At 52.7% G+C, this 21,902-nt stretch overlaps 1 protein-coding gene across 5 annotated transcripts; it reads right to left on the reverse strand.

Annotated features, from left to right (window-relative positions):
- Window positions 1–431: 431 nt before the first annotated feature.
- IPO13 (importin 13) lies at window positions 432–21,101 on the reverse strand. Of its 5 annotated transcripts, none has more exons than XM_080802414.1 (20): window positions 20,364–21,101; window positions 17,906–18,642; window positions 12,208–12,348; window positions 11,951–12,092; window positions 11,676–11,842; window positions 11,343–11,463; window positions 11,109–11,256; window positions 10,507–10,688; window positions 10,401–10,427; window positions 10,095–10,229; window positions 9,752–9,895; window positions 8,397–8,477; window positions 7,438–7,575; window positions 7,162–7,258; window positions 4,161–4,213; window positions 1,871–1,937; window positions 1,724–1,782; window positions 1,487–1,576; window positions 1,011–1,192; window positions 432–919 (listed from the first exon to the last, which is right to left on the reverse strand). In XM_080802414.1, the coding sequence occupies exons 1-20, from the start codon at window positions 20,445–20,447 to the stop codon at window positions 823–825; spliced, it is 2,892 nt and encodes a 963-aa protein (XP_080658540.1). In that variant the 5' UTR covers window positions 20,448–21,101; the 3' UTR covers window positions 432–822. The 5 variants fall into 5 exon arrangements, with proteins under 5 accessions (XP_080658540.1, XP_080658541.1, XP_080658542.1 ...); XM_080802415.1 differs by having other exon boundaries at window positions 8,397–8,456; window positions 20,364–21,086; XM_080802416.1 differs by having other exon boundaries at window positions 10,507–10,613; window positions 20,364–21,085.
- Window positions 21,102–21,902: the final 801 nt, after the last annotated feature.

A 21,902-nucleotide genomic window follows, 5' to 3' on the forward strand; every position in this document is an offset into this window, starting at 1 on the left:
AACTTAAAATCACTCTCCATTTCCTCCCTCTAAGCTGGACCCTGCCCCACCTCACTTCCAGCCAAAAGCCCCAAGTGCTCTATCTAGGAAACCATCCATTTCCATCAGAAATGAAAGTTGAGGGACACCTAGGTGGCTGAGTCTGCCTTTGGCTCAGGTCATGATCTCAGGGTCCGGGGATTGAGTCCTACATTGGGCTCCTTGCTCAGTGGGGAGCCTGCTTCTCCCTCTGCCTGCCACTGCCCCTGCTTGTGTATGCTCATGCTCTCTCTCTCTCTCTCTGACAAATAAATAAAATCTTAAAAAAAAAAAAAAAAGAAAGAAAAATTCCTCCATGCAGCCTTCCCTCACTGGTCCCATTCTCCCAGCTTAACGTGGTGGCTATGGAGTAGATTAGCCTTTGTTCAGAGAGAACAAAGCAAGGCAGAACTAGGGAGCTAGTACTCAGCATTGTTGATTTAATAAATGTATGCATGCACGAATGATGGGACTAATTTAATGGGTGGCAGTAGGGGTAGGGGGGAGGTTGGTGACATTACTGCAGGACCATTCCAACCCAAGGGCAATGGCAATATTATGAACAGCTCTAGCCTACGAGGCTTGACTACAGTGGATCCCTTCTGCTCTAGGAGCTAGAAGTTGGCCCCACAATTCCCTACAATGGCCTGGATCCAAACATCCTCCCATTCTTCCCCCGGGCCTTCGCCCAGTTAGGTGGTGGTGGCAGAGGAAAGGAAGCCGAGACAGCGATGCAGTGAAGATCCAGGTTTACTCTTTGGGGACAGGGAGGGGTGAGGAGGCATGGGTGGGACGGGGCGCCCCTCAGTAGTCAGCTGTATAATCTGTGCCATGAAGCCCCCGGCACAGCAGTGTGAATTCCTTCACCATCTCCTTCACCCGCCTCTTGTTCACTCGCTCACTGAAGAAGGGAAGGGAGATCAGGTTAGTACCATCCACCACCGCCGCCCTCTCCTCTGGATGCAAGCCCAGGCCCCGCCAGCTCTGCTCACCGAAGGATCTGCTGGCTGAAGGTGTCCTTCTGTTCAGGGCTGAGGCGGGCAGAGGGAAAACCGGGTGGCTGCAGGGCCTCCTTGATCCACATGCTCAGGAGGCTGAAGCAGTGTTTGTTCAGAGCAAATAGGATGTCGGCAAAGCAGTCCATGAGGCTGCGGGAGGCCTGGCCCCCAATGGCCTGAGGGAGATGGGTTCTCAGCACACCAGGGCCTTGCCCCTTTTGTGGCAAGGGTGCCTAGTCACATCCCACCCACTCCCGGACAGTTCCTCAGCCAAACTGCACATGACAAGTGAATGCTGTTTTCTGAGAGCCGGCTGATCCTCACAGCAACCCTAACAACTGTCAGCCATTTAACTGATGCAGAAAGAGAGTCAGAGAGTTTAGGGAACCAAAGGCTCCAGCTTCCCAGAAGGGCAGCTGCCTTGGCAGTGAGGGGCGCCCCACCCCCCTCAAACACTGGCTCCATCTCACCTCCAGCACTGCTATGAGCAGCATACGGCCATCCTCTTGAACCACTTTCCCCACGGGTTCTACTTCCCCACACCGAGGCAGCAGCTCTGTCTACAGAGGATGGAGAGGCCTGTCAGCCTCAGCTCTTTCCCCACTCTCCCTGGGGACAAGACTGGCACACCACACCCCTACCCTCTGGAGTTCTGAACAGGGCTGGGTACAGGATGGTGGGGGGTCAGGACTCAGCGTAGGACTCACAAAGAAGCCACAGGAGGCCTTGACAGTAGGTGCCTCGGGGAACTTGAGGGCCAGCACAGCTGCAGGAGAGGCAGAAGCAGATCAGATAGGGCCTAAAGATCCTCCTGAGGGGGCCCCAGGCCCTCCTGTCCACCTGGCCCCACTTACCACACTGGAACACAGCTTTGACATCCAATCGTTCACACAGGAACAAATCTGGCTTCCGCTTCAGAGCCTGCAGGAGGTGGAGCTGGTAAGCCCAGCCCCAACCAGCTGCAAGGACCAACCCCCCTTACCCCCCACTCACCTGCCACCCCAGGCCCCAACTTCACACACCATAGGTTACAGGCTGCCAAAATCAGCCACCCAGCCATCTCTGGGGGACCCACCCCACCCCATAGTTCAGTCAGTCAGGAGGGGAGCAGCCAGGGGATACTATGTACATGTACATGTACTTGAATGCACTGGTGTGTGTGAGAGGTGGGGGAGGGGTGTCACAATACAGAAAGCTTGGGTCCCAAGTCACTCCCTGAGCAAACACTTATTCTCCCCTCCATCAAGGTCAGATCTCCTGCAGGTTCCAGGTAGCCAGCAGTGACTGCTTTGATTTGGAGGCAGTCAAAACCCCCTGGATTTGTTAACAGGACAGCAGGAAGAGATGGCAGCTGGATGTGAAGCCCAGTCCAAAAGCACCCCTCCCCACATCCCACCTGCATTCCTCAGACACCCTCCAGCTTAGAAAGAGGAAAAGTAGGGTAGGAGCCTTGGAGCCAATGGCCCCACCATTCAACCAGGACACCTTGCGTCCAGGCCCTTCTCAGCCACACCCAGCCCAGGAGTCAGTGCTGCCATGTGGGGGGAATGGAAGGAGTACAGGGGCCAGAGAGCCCATCCCAAGTGGCACCAGGACACGAATGGCAGGCACATCCTCAGGTCACAGGAGATACTCTGCACAGCTCCAGCAGTCATCAAACACTGCTGCTCTCCAGCAGCCCCCAACGCATACCATGTAGATGCCTAACCCCCATCCCCTCACATACCTTTCACTACCCTAGGTTCACTCATGTACAAACACACTCACGCGTACCTTCTCTGGGAACACCCTACTTACCCTCAAACACAACTCTATCACATCCCTTATACGTACTTCCCCACATTTGCAACACACCCTGCTACATATTCACACCCCCAAACCTCCCCACATCCCCCAGCCATGTCCACATGCCCACACCTTCAAGCTACCCAGTCCTCTAGCATGTGTACTCTCCCGACACACCCATCCACAAACACACATATAAGTGCCTCACCCCCAAGGATGCACCCTCATAGATACCCACACACGTCCATCCAGGCCCAGAACACACTCCCTGTTCCCCACTCCTCCTGTGCCCCACCCCCTCTACTAGACTTGAGTTCTAAGAGAGTAAGAACTGTGCCTGCTTTTGCTTACCATTACATCCTCAGCATCTGGCAGAGTACCAAACATGTATTACACACTCAGTAAATATTTGTGGAATGATTAAGCAAAGAAACATCATTTACCCCAACCCACAGGAACCTCCCCATCAACCCCACACTAACCCCATGTCCCCATAGCTCAACACATGTATCTTCCACAACCTACATCCCCTAATACAGACCTACTGATACCACTATATACACTCCTCCATCAAAATACACACTCCCACAGCCCAACACACATACCTCCAACACATATCACTGTCCAAAACCCATCAATGCCTAATGCACATCAATACACAACATCCATCAGTGCACACGCCCACACTCAACTACACATTTATCCCAACACAACACACACACTATTTAGAGCAGCTACATGATTTCTGTTCCCAAAGTCAAAACACACAAATAAGGTCCAACACACTTAAACACACACCAAACACAAACACATCCCAACGCAGTCTCACAATGGAGCCAGCACCCCGCCTCCCAGCAGCAACAAACCCATCTGCCAGCCCCACTCAGGACTCTGCCCCGAGCACATTCATCTTTAGCCCCTCCCTTCAGAGCTCCTCCCGGCCACCTCTCCAGAGCGGGCTGGGGGCACTGAGGCAGGCAGTTCCCGGCAGGAGCACGGGGACAATGAACCCCAGGCCCTTTAACTCCAATCTTACCCCTGAACTTCTCGGGCACCCCAGCTGCACAGGAGCTGCTGGGCACAGTTACTCCCCCTCCCCCACCCAGGCCAGCCCAGCTCCCTCCCTTCAGGATCGCCTCTCCCTGGTCTTGGTGGAAGAATGAGCTAGTTGAGGCAAAGGGGCACTAAAGGAGGATGTTGGGTTGTCAACTTCCACGGAAACAGATGAAGAAACTCTATTCAACTGAACAGAAAAAAAATTTGTCAACAGAAAGCTAAAAATAGGCTTAAATTGAATTTCAACATAAGAGAAAGAGAAAGAGAGAGAACAGAACGTGAATGAATAAAACTAAAACACACCTGTGCCAGGAGTTGCATAAATGAATCAACAATATCAGGATGATCCCTGGGCCCTAAAATATAATAAAGATGGAACTTAAGAAAAAATTATACAAACAGCAACTCAACCTCATATAGTTATGTGGGACTGAGAGCCTGCAGGGAGACAGCGTGGGGGCACATGAGCAGCAGGAAGCAAGATAAAGAAACAAAACATACAAAAACCATGAACTGGGAGAAGCCCAACAGAAAGAGACGGCAAAGTGAAGGACGGGCCTGCCCCAGCTCCCTCCCAGGGGCCTTCCACCTACTCCCCACTCCTCCTCAGGCCAGTTCCCCGAGTGATCCTTTGGTGCTGGAGCAATGTTGGACTCCACAGAGCTGAACAAACAACCCCCACACTCTTGCTGCAGCCTCTGGCTGGCTGGGGTGGCCCTACACTGCCTCCTAGCACATACCTCCCCACACTCGCCATCAAAGAGGAGGGCAGGGCTGGTGGGAGGTCAGTCCTCGGTAACTCCCGTGAATGCCTGGCCAAAGGCCCCGGAAAGGTGAGGGCGTCAGGGCCTGAGCAGGTGCCCTCTCACTTCCGTGGCCTTAGAGCTCTGGGTCTGGCCAAGGAAAGGAATCCTCTGAGTCCACTTAAACCAGAGGACCTCTCCTTGGCTAGGGCAGGGCCCAGTATGCTGTGGAGATGGCTGGCCAAGCCACCAGCAGGGTCTGGGGAAGAAACTGTATCATGAGGCCCAAAATGAGAGCCTCACCCAGCAAAGTCCCTCCACATGGACACCGACTCAGCAGAGGGCCAGGCTAAGGGCTAACCACCAGCTCCCACCATCTGGACACACGAAGAAAGAGGGAAACCAGTCAACATGTCACCCCATGGTGCAGTGGGAGGGCAGAGACTGAGAAAGGAATGGCAAGACTGGGAAGTGTAATGGTAAGGGGGCCATTCTGTCCTGCAAGACAACCAATAACCAAATCTGATTGCCATTGGACACTAGTCTGCTTCCAATGCTGTTGACACCTGTGGCAAGGGCGAGGCATGTGTCTGGAGCTGCTGCTTGGGCTGCTCCACTCTGAGGAGGAGGCACCGCACAAGCATCTGCCTGAAACACCACTAAGGAGCTGTGTGATCTTGTGCAAGCCACAAATGCCCAGTTTCCCCAACCATAAAGCAGACCATGAGCTCTTTCCTGCCTCCCTCTCCAGGCTATGAGGAGCCACTGAGAAAGCCCACCTCCTTCACACCTGAGCCCCGAGTTACTCAAGTCCTGGAAAGTGAGGCCCAATGTGCCCCATTCCTGGGTCCCCCTGCGGATAGCATGTTTGATATTCAGCTGATGCCCTGCTAGCGGTGGGCCCCAGACGGTGGGGAAGAAAGGCTCCAAGGGCAGAGAGACCTCACCCTCCTCTCTTCAACAGCGTCTGATACCTACTCTACGCCGGCCTTGTTCTGAGCACTGAGGAGGCAGAGAGAAGAGCCTCAACCCTGCCCTTGAGGGGCTTAGTCTAGGGAGAGAGACGAACACACAGAAGGAGATTACTGAGTAGGACTGGTGCTGTGTCAGCAGTGTGTACATGATGTAGTTCCAGCCCAAAGTCAGAAACACCCAGTTCTGCCCCAAAGAAGCCTCTGAGGATCGATGAGTGGGCAAGGCTTGGAGGAGGGGCGCTCACCCAGTAAAGGGCACAGGGCACTCCAGTCAGAGGATCAAATGGGACACAGGAAGGGAGAAGTCAGTGTGGCTGGACTGCTGGTATGTCGGGGATGCTGGCAGGAGAAGACACTGAGGAGTAAGCAGGAGCTGCATCATGTGGGTGGGAGTGGGATGAGAACCTGAGGCAATGGAGAACGACGAAAGCGTTTCCAGCCAGGGAGGGAAATTACTCAGATGTGTGTTTCCTAAAGAACATTACAACTGCAGGGTGCAAAGAGGGGCCTGGGGAGAAGGGCAGATGTCAGGGAAAGCAGTTAGAGGACTGTTGAGGTGATCCAGACACCCCACACTGAGGTGTGGTCATGGAGGGAGGGGAGAGGTAGGCAGACTGTGGGATAATCAGGGTTCAGGACCACCCAGACTTGCTCCCGACTAGATATGAGGAGTGAGAGAGGTGGAGTTAAGGATGGCCACACCTGGTTTCTGGCTCAAGTTTCTGCCCACTTTGCACCTACCCACTGGAGCAGAGGCCTGCATCATGGGACCACACACTGACTATATAAGCAGAGAGCACTCTGGCTCCAGCGGAAAGCCCTGGTGAGTGCCCAGCCTGTGACCACAAATCCAGGCAAGACTCATGAGGCTGGCAGAGCAGCACCACTTCTTTTCCAAGTTAGAAGCCTGGGGTAGACAGCAGGAGAAGCCTGGAGCCCCCTGCTCCCAGCTCTCTCAGGCAGAGAGCCACAGAGAATAGAGTGCTGGGGCCACAGCCAAAGGGTTTCGACTTAGAACGTAGGGAAAGGAACCAACACTCCCTGAGTGCTTCCTGCGCAAAAAAACCCAAGTCAGGGGACCAAAAGGCACTACTTTCAGGCCTATAACGACCCTATCAAGTACATAAAATCTCCACTCCATGGACATGGAAACAGGCTCCACAAAATAAAGGTAAGTGACTTGCCCAAGGTCACACAACTAGTTGGTGGTGATGAGCTTAGAATCTAGGTCTATCTGACTCCAAAGCCCATATTCTTTCCCCTTTTCATTATATCCCAAAGAAAAGGAGCCAGCCTAGTGCCCCAAGTCCCTCAGAGCTCTGGCCCCACCTTCCCGCACATCAAGATTGGCCCTGAGCCCAGCAGGCCGGTAGAAGACATCATTCACTCTCTTATCCACTTCAACCTAAGATGTCAGCTATTTGTAGGGTGACAATTGTGCTGTGCTTGATCCTGTAAGTTTCCCATCAAGTCCCATGTGCAATTCAGGGGACAGAGGAGAACAGAGTGGGCAGCTTTGGCTCCCCAGTCAGGGAAGCAGAGGCAGTGGCAGTGGCGGCAGCAGCAAGGACCCTGGTCAGGACCTACCTTGCTGGAAGAGAGTGAGTGTGACGGAGGTGACGAGCAGGAAGAGGGCCTCGATTGGGGGAAAGTGGGCAGGTTCATGAGCAAAGATGTGGACCAGCTACAACAAAGCAGGGAATGCTGGTCAGTTGAGGCCCTGTCTCACCAAGAACTGGCCAGCATCCCTGGAATGCAGGTCAGAACCCCTGCCAGGGCACCCATTCACCCCATTCCACCCATCCACCCCATCCCAAGGTCAGATGAAATCTAGAATACTGCTGCCTCAGTCAGAAGGCCCACCTGTCGAGTGAGGTCAAGAGCAGAGGCCTGGGGGATGGTGCTGTACATCCGACCCAGCATCTCACACAGCTGTGGCACCATGGGGGCAAAGTCATCCAGCAGGGTCTTAACGGACTTCTCAAAGATAGCGCATACCGCCTTGGGAAGGAAGCAAAGGGACCCATGAAATAGACAACAGTATTATGATCATCAAATTTGCCAAGAGACTAGATCTTAATTATTCCAACTACTAAAAAGAAACTATAATTATGGGATGTGATAGGGGTGCCAATTATCATACAATGGCAATCACATTATAACACAGAAATATACCAAATTCACATGCTGTACACTTAAATTTAAACAATGTTAAACATCAAATATATTTCAAGAAAGAAAAAAAGAAAGAAAGAAAGAAACCAGAAAGCAAAGGGGCCCTGGTTAGGTTAGCCCTAGGTTAGCAGTTCACAATCAGCTGGAACAGAACTGAAGCCCTGCACAGAGGAGGCCTAAGGAGGGACCCTTACCTATAAGCCTGGCCTGGCCCTGCATGTCAAGGAAGGTAAACAAGTCTGAACCTCACCCCGAAAGGCAGGAGGCAAAAAGGCCCTTCTCAAAAGGGCACAGGATGGAACTTTGCAACTCAAGTCTTGCTACTTACATCTGCACCATTTCCTCTCACAGAGCAGCAATAGCAAGAAAATCCTGAATTGAAAAGGGACCAAAGGCAGGTCTCTGATTACAAAGTGGACCCCTGACTGTCACTCAGCACCAACATCGTAATTCTTTGGTCAAGTACTTTGTGATATTGGGAAGTTCTGAGTGTCTTCCCCCAAAGACTCCTTGTACCTGTAGGGCAAGATTCACCTCCTTTATTTCCTCCAGACCATTGCAAGCCGAGATGGGGCAACAACACCTTCCTCCTGCTCCATATCTAAGCACAGTCACCATGGGGATAGAGACCAAGGACGGGGGCTCACCTCCACCACCTGGGCATCATTCAGCCATTTGCTCAGCACCTTCTGGATAAGCTGGAAGACCTGCTGCAACACCACAACCACCTGAAGACACAGGAAGAAGTGAGGTGCCCCCACCACCACTCTCACCCACCCGAGATGGACATGGTAATACAAAGCAGGCTGGAAGTTCAGATCTATTACCCCAGACTAGACATTGAGGACTCAGTGAATGGGACCTTGGGGGAAGGGCTAGTTTGCTGAATCCCCCATGAATGAAAGAGGATATCCTGAATTCTAAGGATCATTTTAGAGGAAGCCTCAAAGTGCAAAGCAGGGATATTACAAGGGCTTCAGAAAATTACCAAAACTTTGTCACTTTAAAAAAAAAATCACTCTCTATCCATTTCTGCTCAGAAAAATCCTGTTAGTGCCAAAGCCTAAGGGCTAGCCCCTGATGAAGTGGAGATGCTGTGTCACTCAAACAGGCCTAGGGTGGAGAGCCCCAAGGTATACACATATATGGAAGTTTATGGAGGAGCAGAGAGCAGATTGAGGTCCTGGGAAGTGAGGGAAGGCAGGAAGGACAATGACTACCATGGAAGGAGAAGGGGCTCTGTTGGAGGATGCTAGCCCAAGTTTTATCTAGAGCCAAAAGGGAAACTGAAACTAAGGTGAGGAGTTGAGGAGAGGAGCCAGGATACTGTGACTTTTCTCCTTTTCTCCAGGAGAAACGGTGGGAACAATGATCCAAGCAGTCTCCCACATTTATTCAGAACTTTACAGTATGCAAAGTACTTTCACATAAGGTACCCAGCACAGTTCTATGAGATGAACAAGCCAGAGAGTCTGACATTCATGGTTTTGAATGGAAAGCTGAGGCTGGCCCCAGATCAAACAGCTTGTAAGTGGTCACCCCAACCCCCCTATGCCTAAGCTTACCATGGTACTTGTCACACTGCTTTGCGACAATCTGTTTACATGTATACATGTAGAGCATGTAAGTATCCCCAATGCCCACAGGGAACAGTGAATAGTGAAGTAGAAGTTGGGGGTTAAACAGGGGTCCATAATTACATCACTTAGGAGGCTGAAGGATAATGCCAGTGTCCCCCATGGGGCGAAGGAACCACAATGACATCACCCCAGTTGGGCTGGGGACAAAGACAACATCGCCCACAGGGTTGGAGGAGACAATGACATCACTCTCTATAGAGTTAAGGGCAATGATAAGGTCATTCACAGGGTCAGAGGACCAAATGCATCATGCCTCACGGGGCCAAGGGAACAATGACAATATTACCCATAAAGTTGGAGAGAAACAATGACATTCCCACAGGGTGTATGGTGGGGGGGGGGACAATGGCAACATCACCCACGGGGTTGGGTCCCTGTGGCACTGGCAGCTTCCGGAGCTCAGGGCCTTCATGATCGTCCTCATGATGACTGACATCCAGTGTGGTGAAGAGGTTGGAGAGAAGGCCCAAGATGTGGACAATGGCCAGCTTGTTGGAAGGATTAGGCTACGGGGAGAATCAAACCAAGCTCTGGATCTCCCAGCCTCAGTTTGGCCCCTGACCCCAGCCCTGACGGCCAACTCCAATCCCACCCACCAGCAGCCACAGCCCACACAAAGGGAAGCCCATCCCTGCCCTCTGGCTACACGTGTACACACACACACACACACACACACACACACACACACACACCCAGCTCACTCACTATCTCCTCTGCTAGCTTCTCCAGCTGCTGGATGTAGGGTGAGATAAGTGAGTGCAAGTTCTTAAGGATCTCCTCCACCTGCAGGGCTGACAGCAGGAAGCCCAGTGCCTGCATCAGCCACATGCACTGGCTCGTCTGTGGGGCAGAACACGGAGAGTCAGTCCTGGACATATCTGGTCGTGGGTAGGAGGAATGAACCTCTTGGAGGAAGGTTCCAAGAACAGGGAACAAAAGACAAGGGATAGGAAAAGGCAGAAGAGGATTTCCACAATATCCCCAAGGACCCCTAGAAACTTCTGGGCTCACCTTATGGATCTGTTTCATCAACACATCCTGGAGATAAGAGAAGGAATATGGGATCAGTGGAGTGCAATGGGCCCTGCGACCCAGCCCCACCCAGGCCCCTGCATACCTGGGAGACAGCCACGATGTTAGCAGCATAGGGTGGCAGGTCATACTTGCATTCTCGGCAGATCTTCTTGAGGGTGGACACAGAAGAGACAGAGAGCTCAGGATTGCCTAGGGCATGCAGTACAAGGGGCAGAACACTGTTGATCATGACAGGGTGGTCAGCCAGCCATTCAGACAGAGCTCCTGGGGGAAGAAGGAAGAGGGGAGGATATCTGAGGCAGGCCAGGCTGGCTTTGTACCATGTTCCTGTAAGGCACGCAGAGCTTCTGGCAGGATCAAGTTACAGTCTTAGTACTGAATAGGGAAATATGCATGCACATCCTCAAACAGGAGCCTTATAGCTGAGAAGCAGGAAGGAGTTACTCAGAAGAGGCCTAGCAGTGCTGTTCCATTGACAGCAAACTGGCCTCACTGAATTGCAGCTCAGAACACTGTAGGAAGGACCCCTAGATGTGCCAGGACAGTCTGTTGGGTGCAATGCTGATTGTGTGTGTGGGCATGTGTGTCTCTCCCATTCTGGACAGGAACCAGCAGGCTGACTGTGGCTAGGGATGGGTGTCTGTGGCTCTGGAAATGTGCTCATGGGTGTGTGCCAGGTCTCACCAATGGTGAACATGACAGTATCCGCCAGCTGCACGTTGCTGATGCTGATCCGTGGAATGAGGCCAATGAGCCCAGGCACCACATCAGAATAATTGACATCGATGGTCTCTGCGATGGATTGGAAGCCATAGAGCAGGGCCTCTGTGTGCTGAGGAAAGAGGGTGCCACTGGCTTGGCTGAGGAGGAGGTTATGACAGTTCTGGGAGGGCTGAGGGAATCAGGCTTGGGAGGTACCTGCCAGGAGTAGGGCTCCTCTGAGCTGGTGAGCAAACGGCCCAGCTTGTCATAGAGGTTGCTGAGCAGCTCGGCCCCCAGCATCTCATACACATACATGAGCGTATCTGAGATGTCCACCCTAAGAAGCAGATGAAGATCTTATACACTGCCCGATCCTGCCCCCAAGTCCAGAAGCCCACCCCCACCAATTCCCTCACAACACTGCAAAAGTGCCTAGAGAATAGAGAAAGGAGCCCCAGGATTCAGGAAGGCTGGCCTTGGGTTCCTCTCCTTATTGCCTTCATCAGTTCAGGACTCTATTTAGAGGTAGGACTGGCCTGCTACCATCACCTGTAAATCCGGAACTGTTCCTTCTCATCTGAGGACCAGAATCCATATTCCTCGTCAGAAGGGAACTGGGCCTTGTGCAGAAGCACATCCACTAGCTGGAAGTAGACTGGCCGGTACACCTGCTGGTATACAGCCTGCTTCTCTGCCTCGAAGGACAGAATGTCATCCTGAGAGAGCCAGGGAAGGAAGTTAGCCACCTAGGCACCAGGCCCAGAAGTCCATGATCTGCCTTCTATCATTACAGCTCAATCCTACTGGAGGTCACACAGACACACCTGCAGCGTGTACCAGAAGGTGAGGGTCAGGGAACTGGTGGTCTCGTTGACAGGGTAGTGGCCAGGGATGCCAGTACAGAACATAATCATGTTGACAAGGGCCAGGAAACTCTGCCAGTGCTCCACTTGATCCAGCAAGGCCCTTGGAAGGAGGACGTATAATAAGGTCATTCCACCTCCCCCAGTAGGGCTTCATAACTCCACCTCTTAGAGGGCCCTGCTATTCCCCACCCCCCACCAGCTGCCCCACTCCTTACCGGGAGTGGTTCTCGCCCAGGGCCACAGCAATGCGACAGATGCCATGGGAGGTCTCCATGTCCCCATTCTGCACTGCCTGTCGCAGTTGATCTTGCAGTCCCAGCACCAGCGGGATGAGTTTCAGGAGTGTGTTCACATACCTGGAGGCAGGAAGTTAAGGAGACCCATCAGAGCTGCCTGCCCATCCCCCACTGGCTTTGAGAGAGACGCACATTCTCTGTCTTCCAGCAAGTCCCCTCCCCTACATTAAACCCAAAGTGAAAAAGAGGTCAGGCCCTACATGGTAGCTTTAATGCTGCCCATGTTGGGAAAAACCTCAGGTCAGGGACCTACCTTCAGGAGAACTCTTATACAGAAAGTATAAGAAGGTCAGTGTTGAATGGGTTGAATTATGTTCTCTAATTATACTTACAGTTGATGCTGGCATGGGTTAAGACATCTGGGGAAGTTGAAATGAGATGCACATATTTTGCATGTGGGAAGGACATAAATTCTGGTGACTAGAGGGCAGACTGTTATTTCCTCCCCCCAGAAAATATGCTGAAGTCTTAATCTCTAATACCTCAGAATGTAATCTTATTTGGAAACAGGGTCAATGCAGATGAGGTCATAGAGTAGGGGAGAGCTCTAATACAACGGGTATCCCTAAAAGAAGGCAACCACATGAAGACAGACTTACAGGGAGAATGACATGTGATGACAAAGGTAAAGATTGGAGTCATGCAATCACAAGCCAAGGAACAAGACTGCCAGCAAACCACCAGAAGCTAGGGGGAGGTTAGGAAGGGCTCTCCTATAGGTTTTCAGAGGAAGCCAACACTTTGACTTTGGACTTCAAACCTCTACAAGAGTGAGACAATAAATTTCTGTTGTTTAAAGCTACCCAGTGTACTTCATTTAAAGTGGTACTTTATTACGGCCCCTCCAGGAAACTAATATAGACAGTGTTAAGGGAGACTGAACAAGGATAGGAAACAGAGGAGTTAATACAGGCTCAGGAGCCCTGATAAAGATTTCAGGAGACACCGACAGCATCAATCCCCACTGTCCACTCCACTCCCTATCACCAAATCTGAACTCCTTTGTACTCTGGTGGCAGTATGAAGGGAGAGCAGTAGATGATGAACTGGAAGACAGCTAAGAGGCAAAATGGTCAGGACTTGATGACTGACTGGATACAACAATGGGGAAGAGTTAAGGATAGCTCTCAGGTTATGAGACAACTACTAAGATGGTGGAACTATTTACTGAGGTCAGGAGGAGTGGGTGGAGGGGGATAGTACTAAATTTAATGGAAGGCCGGAAGGTGTAAGTTCAGCATTAGGCATGTTGAATCAGAGGTACCTGGTGAGATCTGCAAACAGAAGTGTCCAGAGAGTTGGATATGAAAACCTGAAGCCCAAGAGAGAAGTTAGAGCAGGAGACAGTCATGGGCAAACAACTGATAATTGAAGCTATGGGAGCAGATGAGCATTGCCCAGGAAGAAAGCACTGAATGAGAGAAAAGGGGGTCCAAGTCAGAGTCCTGAGGCACAATGATCTTAAAGGGGGAGCAGGGGAAGCACAGTATACAAAAGAGACAGAGAACACTAGCTCCACTCACTGGACAGCAGCCTGCTCTGTGGAGATCAGACTAATCAGAGGAAGTGATACTCTCGGCAGAGGTTGGGGGATCAGATGCTTGAGACCCTCTGCTACCAATCATAGTGTCACCAGAGCAACCTATGGAGAGGAAGGGGGACTGATGGACCAGAGGAGTTCTATCTGTATTTACCCCAAGCAGGCTGCTAGGCAGGCAGGTAGTCTCATAATCTCAGGGGTAGGATGAAAACAACAAGAGGCAACCAGCTCAAGATGTTGGCTTTCTCCAAATCCTCATTCTGGACAAGGTGCCCATGCCAGGATACCCCCAACCCAGAGACAGCCCTAGAGGGTGCAGCTTGGAGACAGCTGGGATAGCTTCAGTCTCATGACCCTGACACAGGCTGCACCACCAGACAATGGGTACCTTCAGACCAGACTCTGGCACAAAGAGCAGGGGGAGGGCCAAAGCCCTGGCCTTCGAGCTTCCCAGCAGCTGAGATGGGGGCAGGAGGTAGTGCTCTATCCCCAAAGCATCCCTACCAAGGCTCTCTCACACCTGCTGAAGTTCATGTACACAGCAGGGACTCACTCTTCAATGGGTTCTTGATTTGTCATATTTGAGTTGCATAATAGGCTCAATCACAGACAATATGGTCCAGAAGGGCTCCGAGTATTACTCAAGGTCATATAGTAACTTAGGAACAAAAAATGCCAGGCTGGGGCAGCCGCTTCTACTGCAGCAGGACAGCTCTTTCAGGGCCCAGCCTGAATTTCTCCAAATGATCTATGCAAATCTCAGTCCATATCTCAAATTCAAACTGATAAGAGCCCCCAAGAGTCTGTCTAATTTCACCTTCTCTCTTTCCCCGGCCCCCACTGAAAAGCTTTTCTAGGATTAAAAACCCATTTTTAGGAAAACGAAAATCAAGGCAGAGAGAGCCAAGCAGCTTCTCGAAGAGTGGGAAAGAGGGGACCTGAGTGCAAGCTCAGTTAAGGGGACAGCCAACATCAGGACACCTGGGGGAAAATAGTGGCCAGATGACCCAAGAGTGAAAACCACAGGTGACTTTCTCAAGCCAGAGTCCTGGAAACTAGACTAACAGAGCAAGGCCTAAACCCTGACACCAGGCTGGGTGCAGCCCACCAACAAGGAAAACCCTTGTTTAGATTTCCTACCACCTGGGCACCTATTCCTGAGAACTGTAAGGAGGCAGAAGAACAAGTCTGAGGCTTCTATAGGCTTGTAGATTTGGGGGAGGGAGATAGAGAGGATATCTTTAAGGCCATGGCTGAGACTGGGTTCAAGAGGCCTAGTTCCCACTGGTCAGCTCAAGCTGCCGGGGCAGGGCTGCTAGAACTTGCTGGCTGCCACTCACACTGAGCTCAGCCCAGACCTGCAATTAGAGCTCCGGGAGGAGAGCTGAGAAAATGGGGAAAGTTGCTAAGCAACCATGGGGGCTGCAGCCAATGGGCGCTCAGGAGGCTGTGGGTTCCCTCACTAGCTCCTTGTTCGCTCATTCGTTCAGAAGAGAAGAGGCATCAATTACCTGCCAAAGCCCTTGAGACTGGCTGGGCGGGTAAACCTGGGTGTATCCAAGGACACCCCATATCACCCACTCGGGGGCCCCGGGCAATTCCCCTTAGCCACTAACTGTCCGAGCCCAGCTGGCACTTGAGCTACAGGCTGCTGAAGAAGGCTAGCCCTGGGATTCAGTACCCACCTTGAGTCGGAAAACCTGGGAAACCACGGAAAAGATAGACTAACTACCAATGCAGTAACAATATCAAATACTAGCAAGTACCATTTATGGGGTGTACAGGAACCACACGAGACTTTTCACAGACCTTCTCTTCTTTGATCCTCATACCAAAATATTCTTTATAGAGCACCAGGAGCCCTGTGCATATTATCCTGTTTAAGCCTTTACAACTCTGTGTGGTTGATATGTGTGGTTGATATCACACCCATTTTACTGATGAGGAAACTGAGGCTTAAAAATTACTTACCCAAGGTCTCAGATCTAGCAAGCGGACCATCTGGGATTCAAACTCAGACGTGACTAATGCCAAGGCTGGAGCCATTAACCACTCTCTGATGCTCTCTTTCAGTGTTTTCCCCTCCAACTCTGTTAAGCGTTTCTAAAGCCCCATCTCTCCATCTTCTTCCCTTTTTTTTTTTTTTTTTTTTTTTTAAGTAGGCTTCATGCCCAGTGTGGAGCCCAACTTGGGGCTTGAACTCACAACCCTGAGATCACGACCTGAGCTGAGATCAAGAGTTAGATACTTAAAACTGACTGAGCCACTCAGGCGCCCTAAAAGCCCTATCTCTATAGTGTTGTTAGTGTCTCCAGTCTTGCCCTGGCCAATCCAACCTATACTAAAAATCTCATTATGCCATTTTCTCTGCTTGAAATCCTTTAATATCTTTACATCCTCCTCAGGATGACCAAAATCTTAAACCTAGCTGACAAGGTCTTGCATGATCTGGGCCCAGACCTCCCACAACTGGCCTTTAAACCCTGCTGTTTAATCACCCCCACTCACCAGGCTCTCTCAACATATTTTCATTGCTCAAGCTCTTTAAAGCACACCTCCTCTGGGAAGACTTCCACAACCCTACGATAGGGTTAAATGCCTCCTCTGGGCTCTCACAGTACCCCCAACCCCACTTTCTGCATTATAGCATTCATCTCATTGACCATACTTGCCCCTTCAGGTGTCTGTTAGACTGTGAGCTCCTGGCTTGCTGAAGTCAACCCATTCAACTTTGTGCACCAGGTGCCCAGCAGAGGGCCCAAGACACAAACAGGTGCTTGACAAACATCTGCACAAACAGCTCACTACACTAACCTTCTTCCAGGCCCCTGTGGGTACTACGGTGTTGCCCACCACAGGCCTTTGCCCCTGCTGTAGTTTCTGAAGTCTGGAACACTCACTCCTCCCCTGACCTCCCCCACCCCGCTCCCACCTCTCACCATTCAGGCAACTCCTACTTCTCATCTGTTCAAAAAATACTGAATGCTACCAAATGCTGCCAGGCAGAGTGTGACAAAATAAAATGACACAGTGCCTGTCCTCACAGAGCTGAGAGACCAATGGGGAGACACACGGTAATTTACAATGAAACTGCATTATAGGCTAAGAAGGAGAAACACTAGGAGCTCTGAGATGAAATAATTGAGGAGACCAAACTTAGTCTTAAAAATCACTGATGGCAGGGCGCCTGGGTGGCTCAGTGGGTTAAAGCCTCTGCCTTCGGCTCGGGTCATGATCCCAGTCTCCTGGGATCAAGCCCCACATGGGGCTCCCTGCTCAGCAGGGAGCCTGCTTCCTCCTTGCTCTCTGCCTGCCTCTCTGCCTACTTGTGATCTCTGCCTGTCGAATAAATAAATAAAATCTTTAAAAAAAAAAAATCACTGATGGCTTTCCCAAGAAAGTGAAGTTTCAGCTGAGGTAGAGATGATGTGCCAAGTACATGGGATGGTTCAGAGGCTAGAAGGAGCATGGGACAGTCAAGGAACTGAAACGATCATGTGAGAGTGAAGAAAGGAGTGTGGCATGAGAAGAGACTGGAGATTAGCCACAGTGTGCAGCACCTTTGTGAATCACATTAAGGATTCTGAACTTCATCCTAAGAACTGTAAAAAGCCACTGAAGGAGTCTGAGCAGAAAGGACAAACTGGATCCTCATTTTCAAAAGATCACTCTGGCTGCTGGGTGTGCAGTAAAAGGTACAAGAGTAAAAACCAGGGGACTAGTGAAAAAGCTCTGCAGTAATTTGGGGAGAGAGATGATGACAGCTTGGACTAGGGTGGTGGCAGTGGAGATGGAAAAAATAGATTTGCAATATGGTCAAGAGCAGAACAGCCAGGACTTGGCGACTGATTGGTGGAGAGAAAAAGAAGAAAGAGTCAAATATTGTAATGAGTAATTTGTTGGATGGTTAGTTGTCTGTCTCCCTCTCTGAACCATAAGGACCATGTCTTGTTTGCTTCCTTGTGTATCACCAGCATAGGAGCACGTATGCCATAGGCACTCAAATAGTGTTTACTGAATGGATGGATGGATGGCCAAGCAAGCTGTCCTTCTCTGGGAAGATGGGGACCAGCTCACCTCTGGGCATCAGGCTGCGAGATGGCATTGACAATGGCCTCCACGCTGCTGTCGAAGAGCTCTGAGTCCTGCAGAGCAGCAAAGGCAGCCTGAATGAGCGCCTCACAGTCCTGCAATGGCACCTCCAGCTGCACCCAGCTGGAAAAGCACTTGAGCACCTTCTGACGCACACAGCTGGGTGAGCTGGGCTGCTGTAGCAGCTGCTCTAGCAACGGGAAGACAGCCCCGCACTCCACTGCCAGGCTGGCCCGCACCAGGCCTTTGCGATACTGGGGCAGACGGCTCGTCTGGAATTCCTCCGGCAGCACTGTCAGCAGCTCGAGTAGGGCCAGGCAGCGGCCCTGACCATCCACCGGTGAGTCCTCAGCCTGGAAGAGCCGTACCATATCTGCCACAGCACACGGCCAAGCGTCAGGCATCATGCTGAGAGCCAGGGAGGCCAGTGCCACACAGAGCCGAGTCAGCACAATCTTGGAGCCACTAGCAAAGTGGGTGATCTGGGTGAAGAGCTGTGCCTTTAGACTTTCATACTGGTCAGTGGGTATGTCACTCCAGTAGCGAGAGATCTTGATGTGCAGGGCACTGGCCCCAAAGTACTGGATCTCAGGCACCTTGTCGGGCTGCAGTAGCTGCCAGCTGAAGTGCCAGGCCTGTGGGGAGACCTGGGCCTGCATCAGCCATTTCTGAGCCAGGTTCTTGTTCTCAATGTTGGGATCGTAGTAGAGCTGGTGCAGCGCCTGCAGGACAGCACAGGACTGAGCAGGTGCTGGGCACTCTGGATCCTGCCAGAGCCCAGAACAGAGGATATGACTTGGTCCTGCAAGTCTGCTCTCTCTGAGGGACTGAGCAGGAAGAGCCCAGGGCTCTACAGTGTTTTCTGAGCCCAGGGTTCTACTGATATCTTGAGAGCCTGAACTCTGCCCATGCTCTACCATATTCTCTTCTCCTTATAGCAAAGCATTATGGGTTCAGAGAGTGAACCTCCACAGGAAATCAGAAAGAGGAGGTTGAGCTCCCCAAAAGGGAGACACTTGAGGTAAAAGACAAGGCCCAGGTTGAAGGAATGGCTCCACAGGGATGAAGCTAAGCCTGAGTAGAACATGGAATAGCCTGAGGGGCCCTGACCCTCCCAGGCACAGCTGCTCCCATCAACTCCAAGACTTCTATTTAGCTCCCCCAGGATCATCCCTAGGTCACTCCAGATGCTGGCACCAAAGCCAGTGTGAAATCTGAGCAGGGCTAAGACTTTGCCAGGTAGCTGTAGGCCAGAGACATACTGGAAGGGAGGGTGAGGACAGCCCTCCGAGAGCACACGTGAGGGTCCAAAAAGCTGGTCAAGAAGTCTTGGCTGGCAGCCCTGGCAAATGCCTTGTCTGGAGCTCTCAACTAGCCAAAGCCCCAGGGCCCCAATTCCATAGGGACTTCACACAGTAAGAAAACAGTGGTTTGTTTCCCTGGCAGCACATGGAAGAGTGCGCCACCATGCCAACACCGCCCAGCCCCAGGGAGTAGAATAGCCAGGTCAGGACTCTGACCCCCTAAGCAGGCTCCATTCAAGTAGTCTTAGCCCAATCTGTACTTCTGACAGCAAGTTCTAGCTACTGTCCCTTTTTTGACCACTCCAGGATGCTGAGGCAAGCACAGAAAAGCAGAAGGGTTGCAAGGGATCAAGAATAACAAGTGAATATCTGTTACCATTCCCAGCAAGGTAGCCCTATCTCTCCATACATCACAGTGGGGAGGCATTTCTGCATCCCAGGCCTCTGGGGCAGAACACAGAAAAGAACCAGAGAAGCAGTTCAAAAAAGATGGCTTGGGCAGTGGGAGAACCTGGGAAGGCCATGGCAGGAAGCTGTGTGGGCAGGAGAGCAGGGAAAGGACCCTGAGGCTGCCAGCAGGCCTGAACCCCTTGGACCCAGCACAAAACAAAGGGGGGCCAGCCCTTCCTGCTTGCCCAAGACTGGTCTGGCTTCCATCCAATATAAGAAGGGCCCTTCTTCAAGAAAGAGTAAAAACAACCCAGACTGTTTTAGTTTCAGGTAATTTTCTGAGCCTCTGGGTCACAAAACAGGTCCAGGATGGCTCTGCATCTGTAAGGTTCCTGGAGACTGAGCTGCAGGTCTCCTGGGTTCCTGGTTTCTTGCTGCACTGCTCATGCAGTTCCCATGGAGCTGGAGAATAGCCAGTGTGGCTATAGGTCTAGGCCATCAGCACTCTGGAGGGACCATCCCAAGACCCTAGAGTATCCACAGAGAGCCCATGTCTAAGGAAAGCCAAAAATAGACCATTAGGACACCACTACACTGCTGTCCATGCCTGCCCAGAGAGACAGCAAATGCCAGGTGCTCTGGGGGCACCATCCCAGCGGGCACCCAGCCCAAGCCTGGGCTCTGGCATTGGTATCAGTCCCCAGAACTTCTGCTCTGTCACTGGACCGCCCACCCCAGGGCCCTCATACCTTCTCCACGTTCTCCACAGTGAAGTCCAAGGCTGGTGCTGCTCCAGCCCCTGTAGCCCCTGGCTGCTCCTCCCGCCGCTCCATCTTTGCTCCCTCCCCAGCAGGGAGGTGGACCCTGACCTGTCTCCTGCCCCAGCCCCTTGGCTGCTGGCCCCCTGCTAGACCCCGGCTTGGGTCCCCAGGAAGCGGTGGGGTGACAGGGGACCCAGGGCGGGCATGGCTGCCGAGGCCTCCCCACCTCGGTCGGGGATGGGGGCCTTGCCAGAGGCCAAAAGGGTGCTCTTAAGAGGAAGCCAATGAGGGGGACTCCGAGGAGGGAGCCGTCAGTGAAGAGTTCGCAGGCGGGGGTCCCGGTGGTGGGTTACGGCTCTGTCCCCAGAATCTCTGAGGAAGGAGTCATAGGGAAGGCAGGCCTGTGGGGGAAACCGAGCCCCTGGCCCGTGAGAGGTCACAGGGTCGATGGCCTGTACCCACAACACCCTCGTCTGAGGGAGCTCTCGGGTCCTACGAGGAGGTCACGGGGTAGGGGGTGACGAGGGAGAGAGCCCTTCGCGGGTTACGGAGGCGTCCGACGAGGCGCAGGGGTGCAGCTTCGCGAGACTGGGGCGAAGAGTCCGTAGAGTTGAGGGGCTGTGGCAAGTCCCCTCCGCTCGGCCTGGCCCGCGCTCTTCTCACCACCCGGCTCCGGCCCCGCTACCGCCGCCGCCGCCGCCCCAGTGACTGACAGGCGAGCCGGCCCGGCCGGGACGGGGCGGGGACCTCAGCGAGGCGCGGGCTGCCCCCAGCGCCTGTTCCCGGCACGGCCGACTCAGGCACCGCCCTCCCCCCGCGCCTGCCCTGGCCCGGCCCGGCCCGGCACAGTCCGGCACGGCCCAGCGGAACTGCGCAGAAACTCATTCCGGGTCCCTGGTCTTGTCCTCGCGCCGGCCCGCGCGCCCCCGAGCAGGCGACGGAGCGGCGCGCCGCTCGAGGCCCCCACTGAGCCAAGGCCCCGCCGCTGGGTACTCTGGGAAACGTAGTCCGCATTGCGCCTAGCGGGAGGGCGGCGCCTTGCGGCAGAGGTCGGGAGCACGTGGGCTGGGGACCCGTGGAGCCCCGCCGGCCCCAGACCTCCTGCCGGCTACAGGGTCAGATGAGCAGTTCCCTAGGAGGACGTGACCGAGGGGGCCGGTGGTTGGAGCTGGGAATGCAGGCTAGAGGACAAGGCTTGGGGCTTGCCGTGGAGAAACAGGTCGCCGTGGTGCCGCGCTGCTGTCGCCTCCTGGGGTCCGGGAAGAGGACTATCTGGGCAGAAGGCATCAGCACCGCCCACAGTAGAAAGGGGGCTTGATGCGCCCGGGAATAAAAAAGGACGGCTCTCCGGAGTGCCCAGGGACCAACCAGGAAACCACATACCATGGACAGTACTCGGAGAATTTCCTAAGGTGCTTGGAAGCAGCTTCTCTTTATGAGTAATTAGAATAAGAATAGCTCACATTTAAGTGCTAGGAACAAGTAGTACTTTGCATACCTTAGTCCGATTCTCTGGACAACTCTGCG

Source organism: Martes martes (assembly GCF_963455335.1).
Source record: "Martes martes genome assembly, chromosome: 4".
In the NCBI taxonomy this organism is placed as follows: domain Eukaryota; kingdom Metazoa; phylum Chordata; class Mammalia; order Carnivora; family Mustelidae; genus Martes; species Martes martes.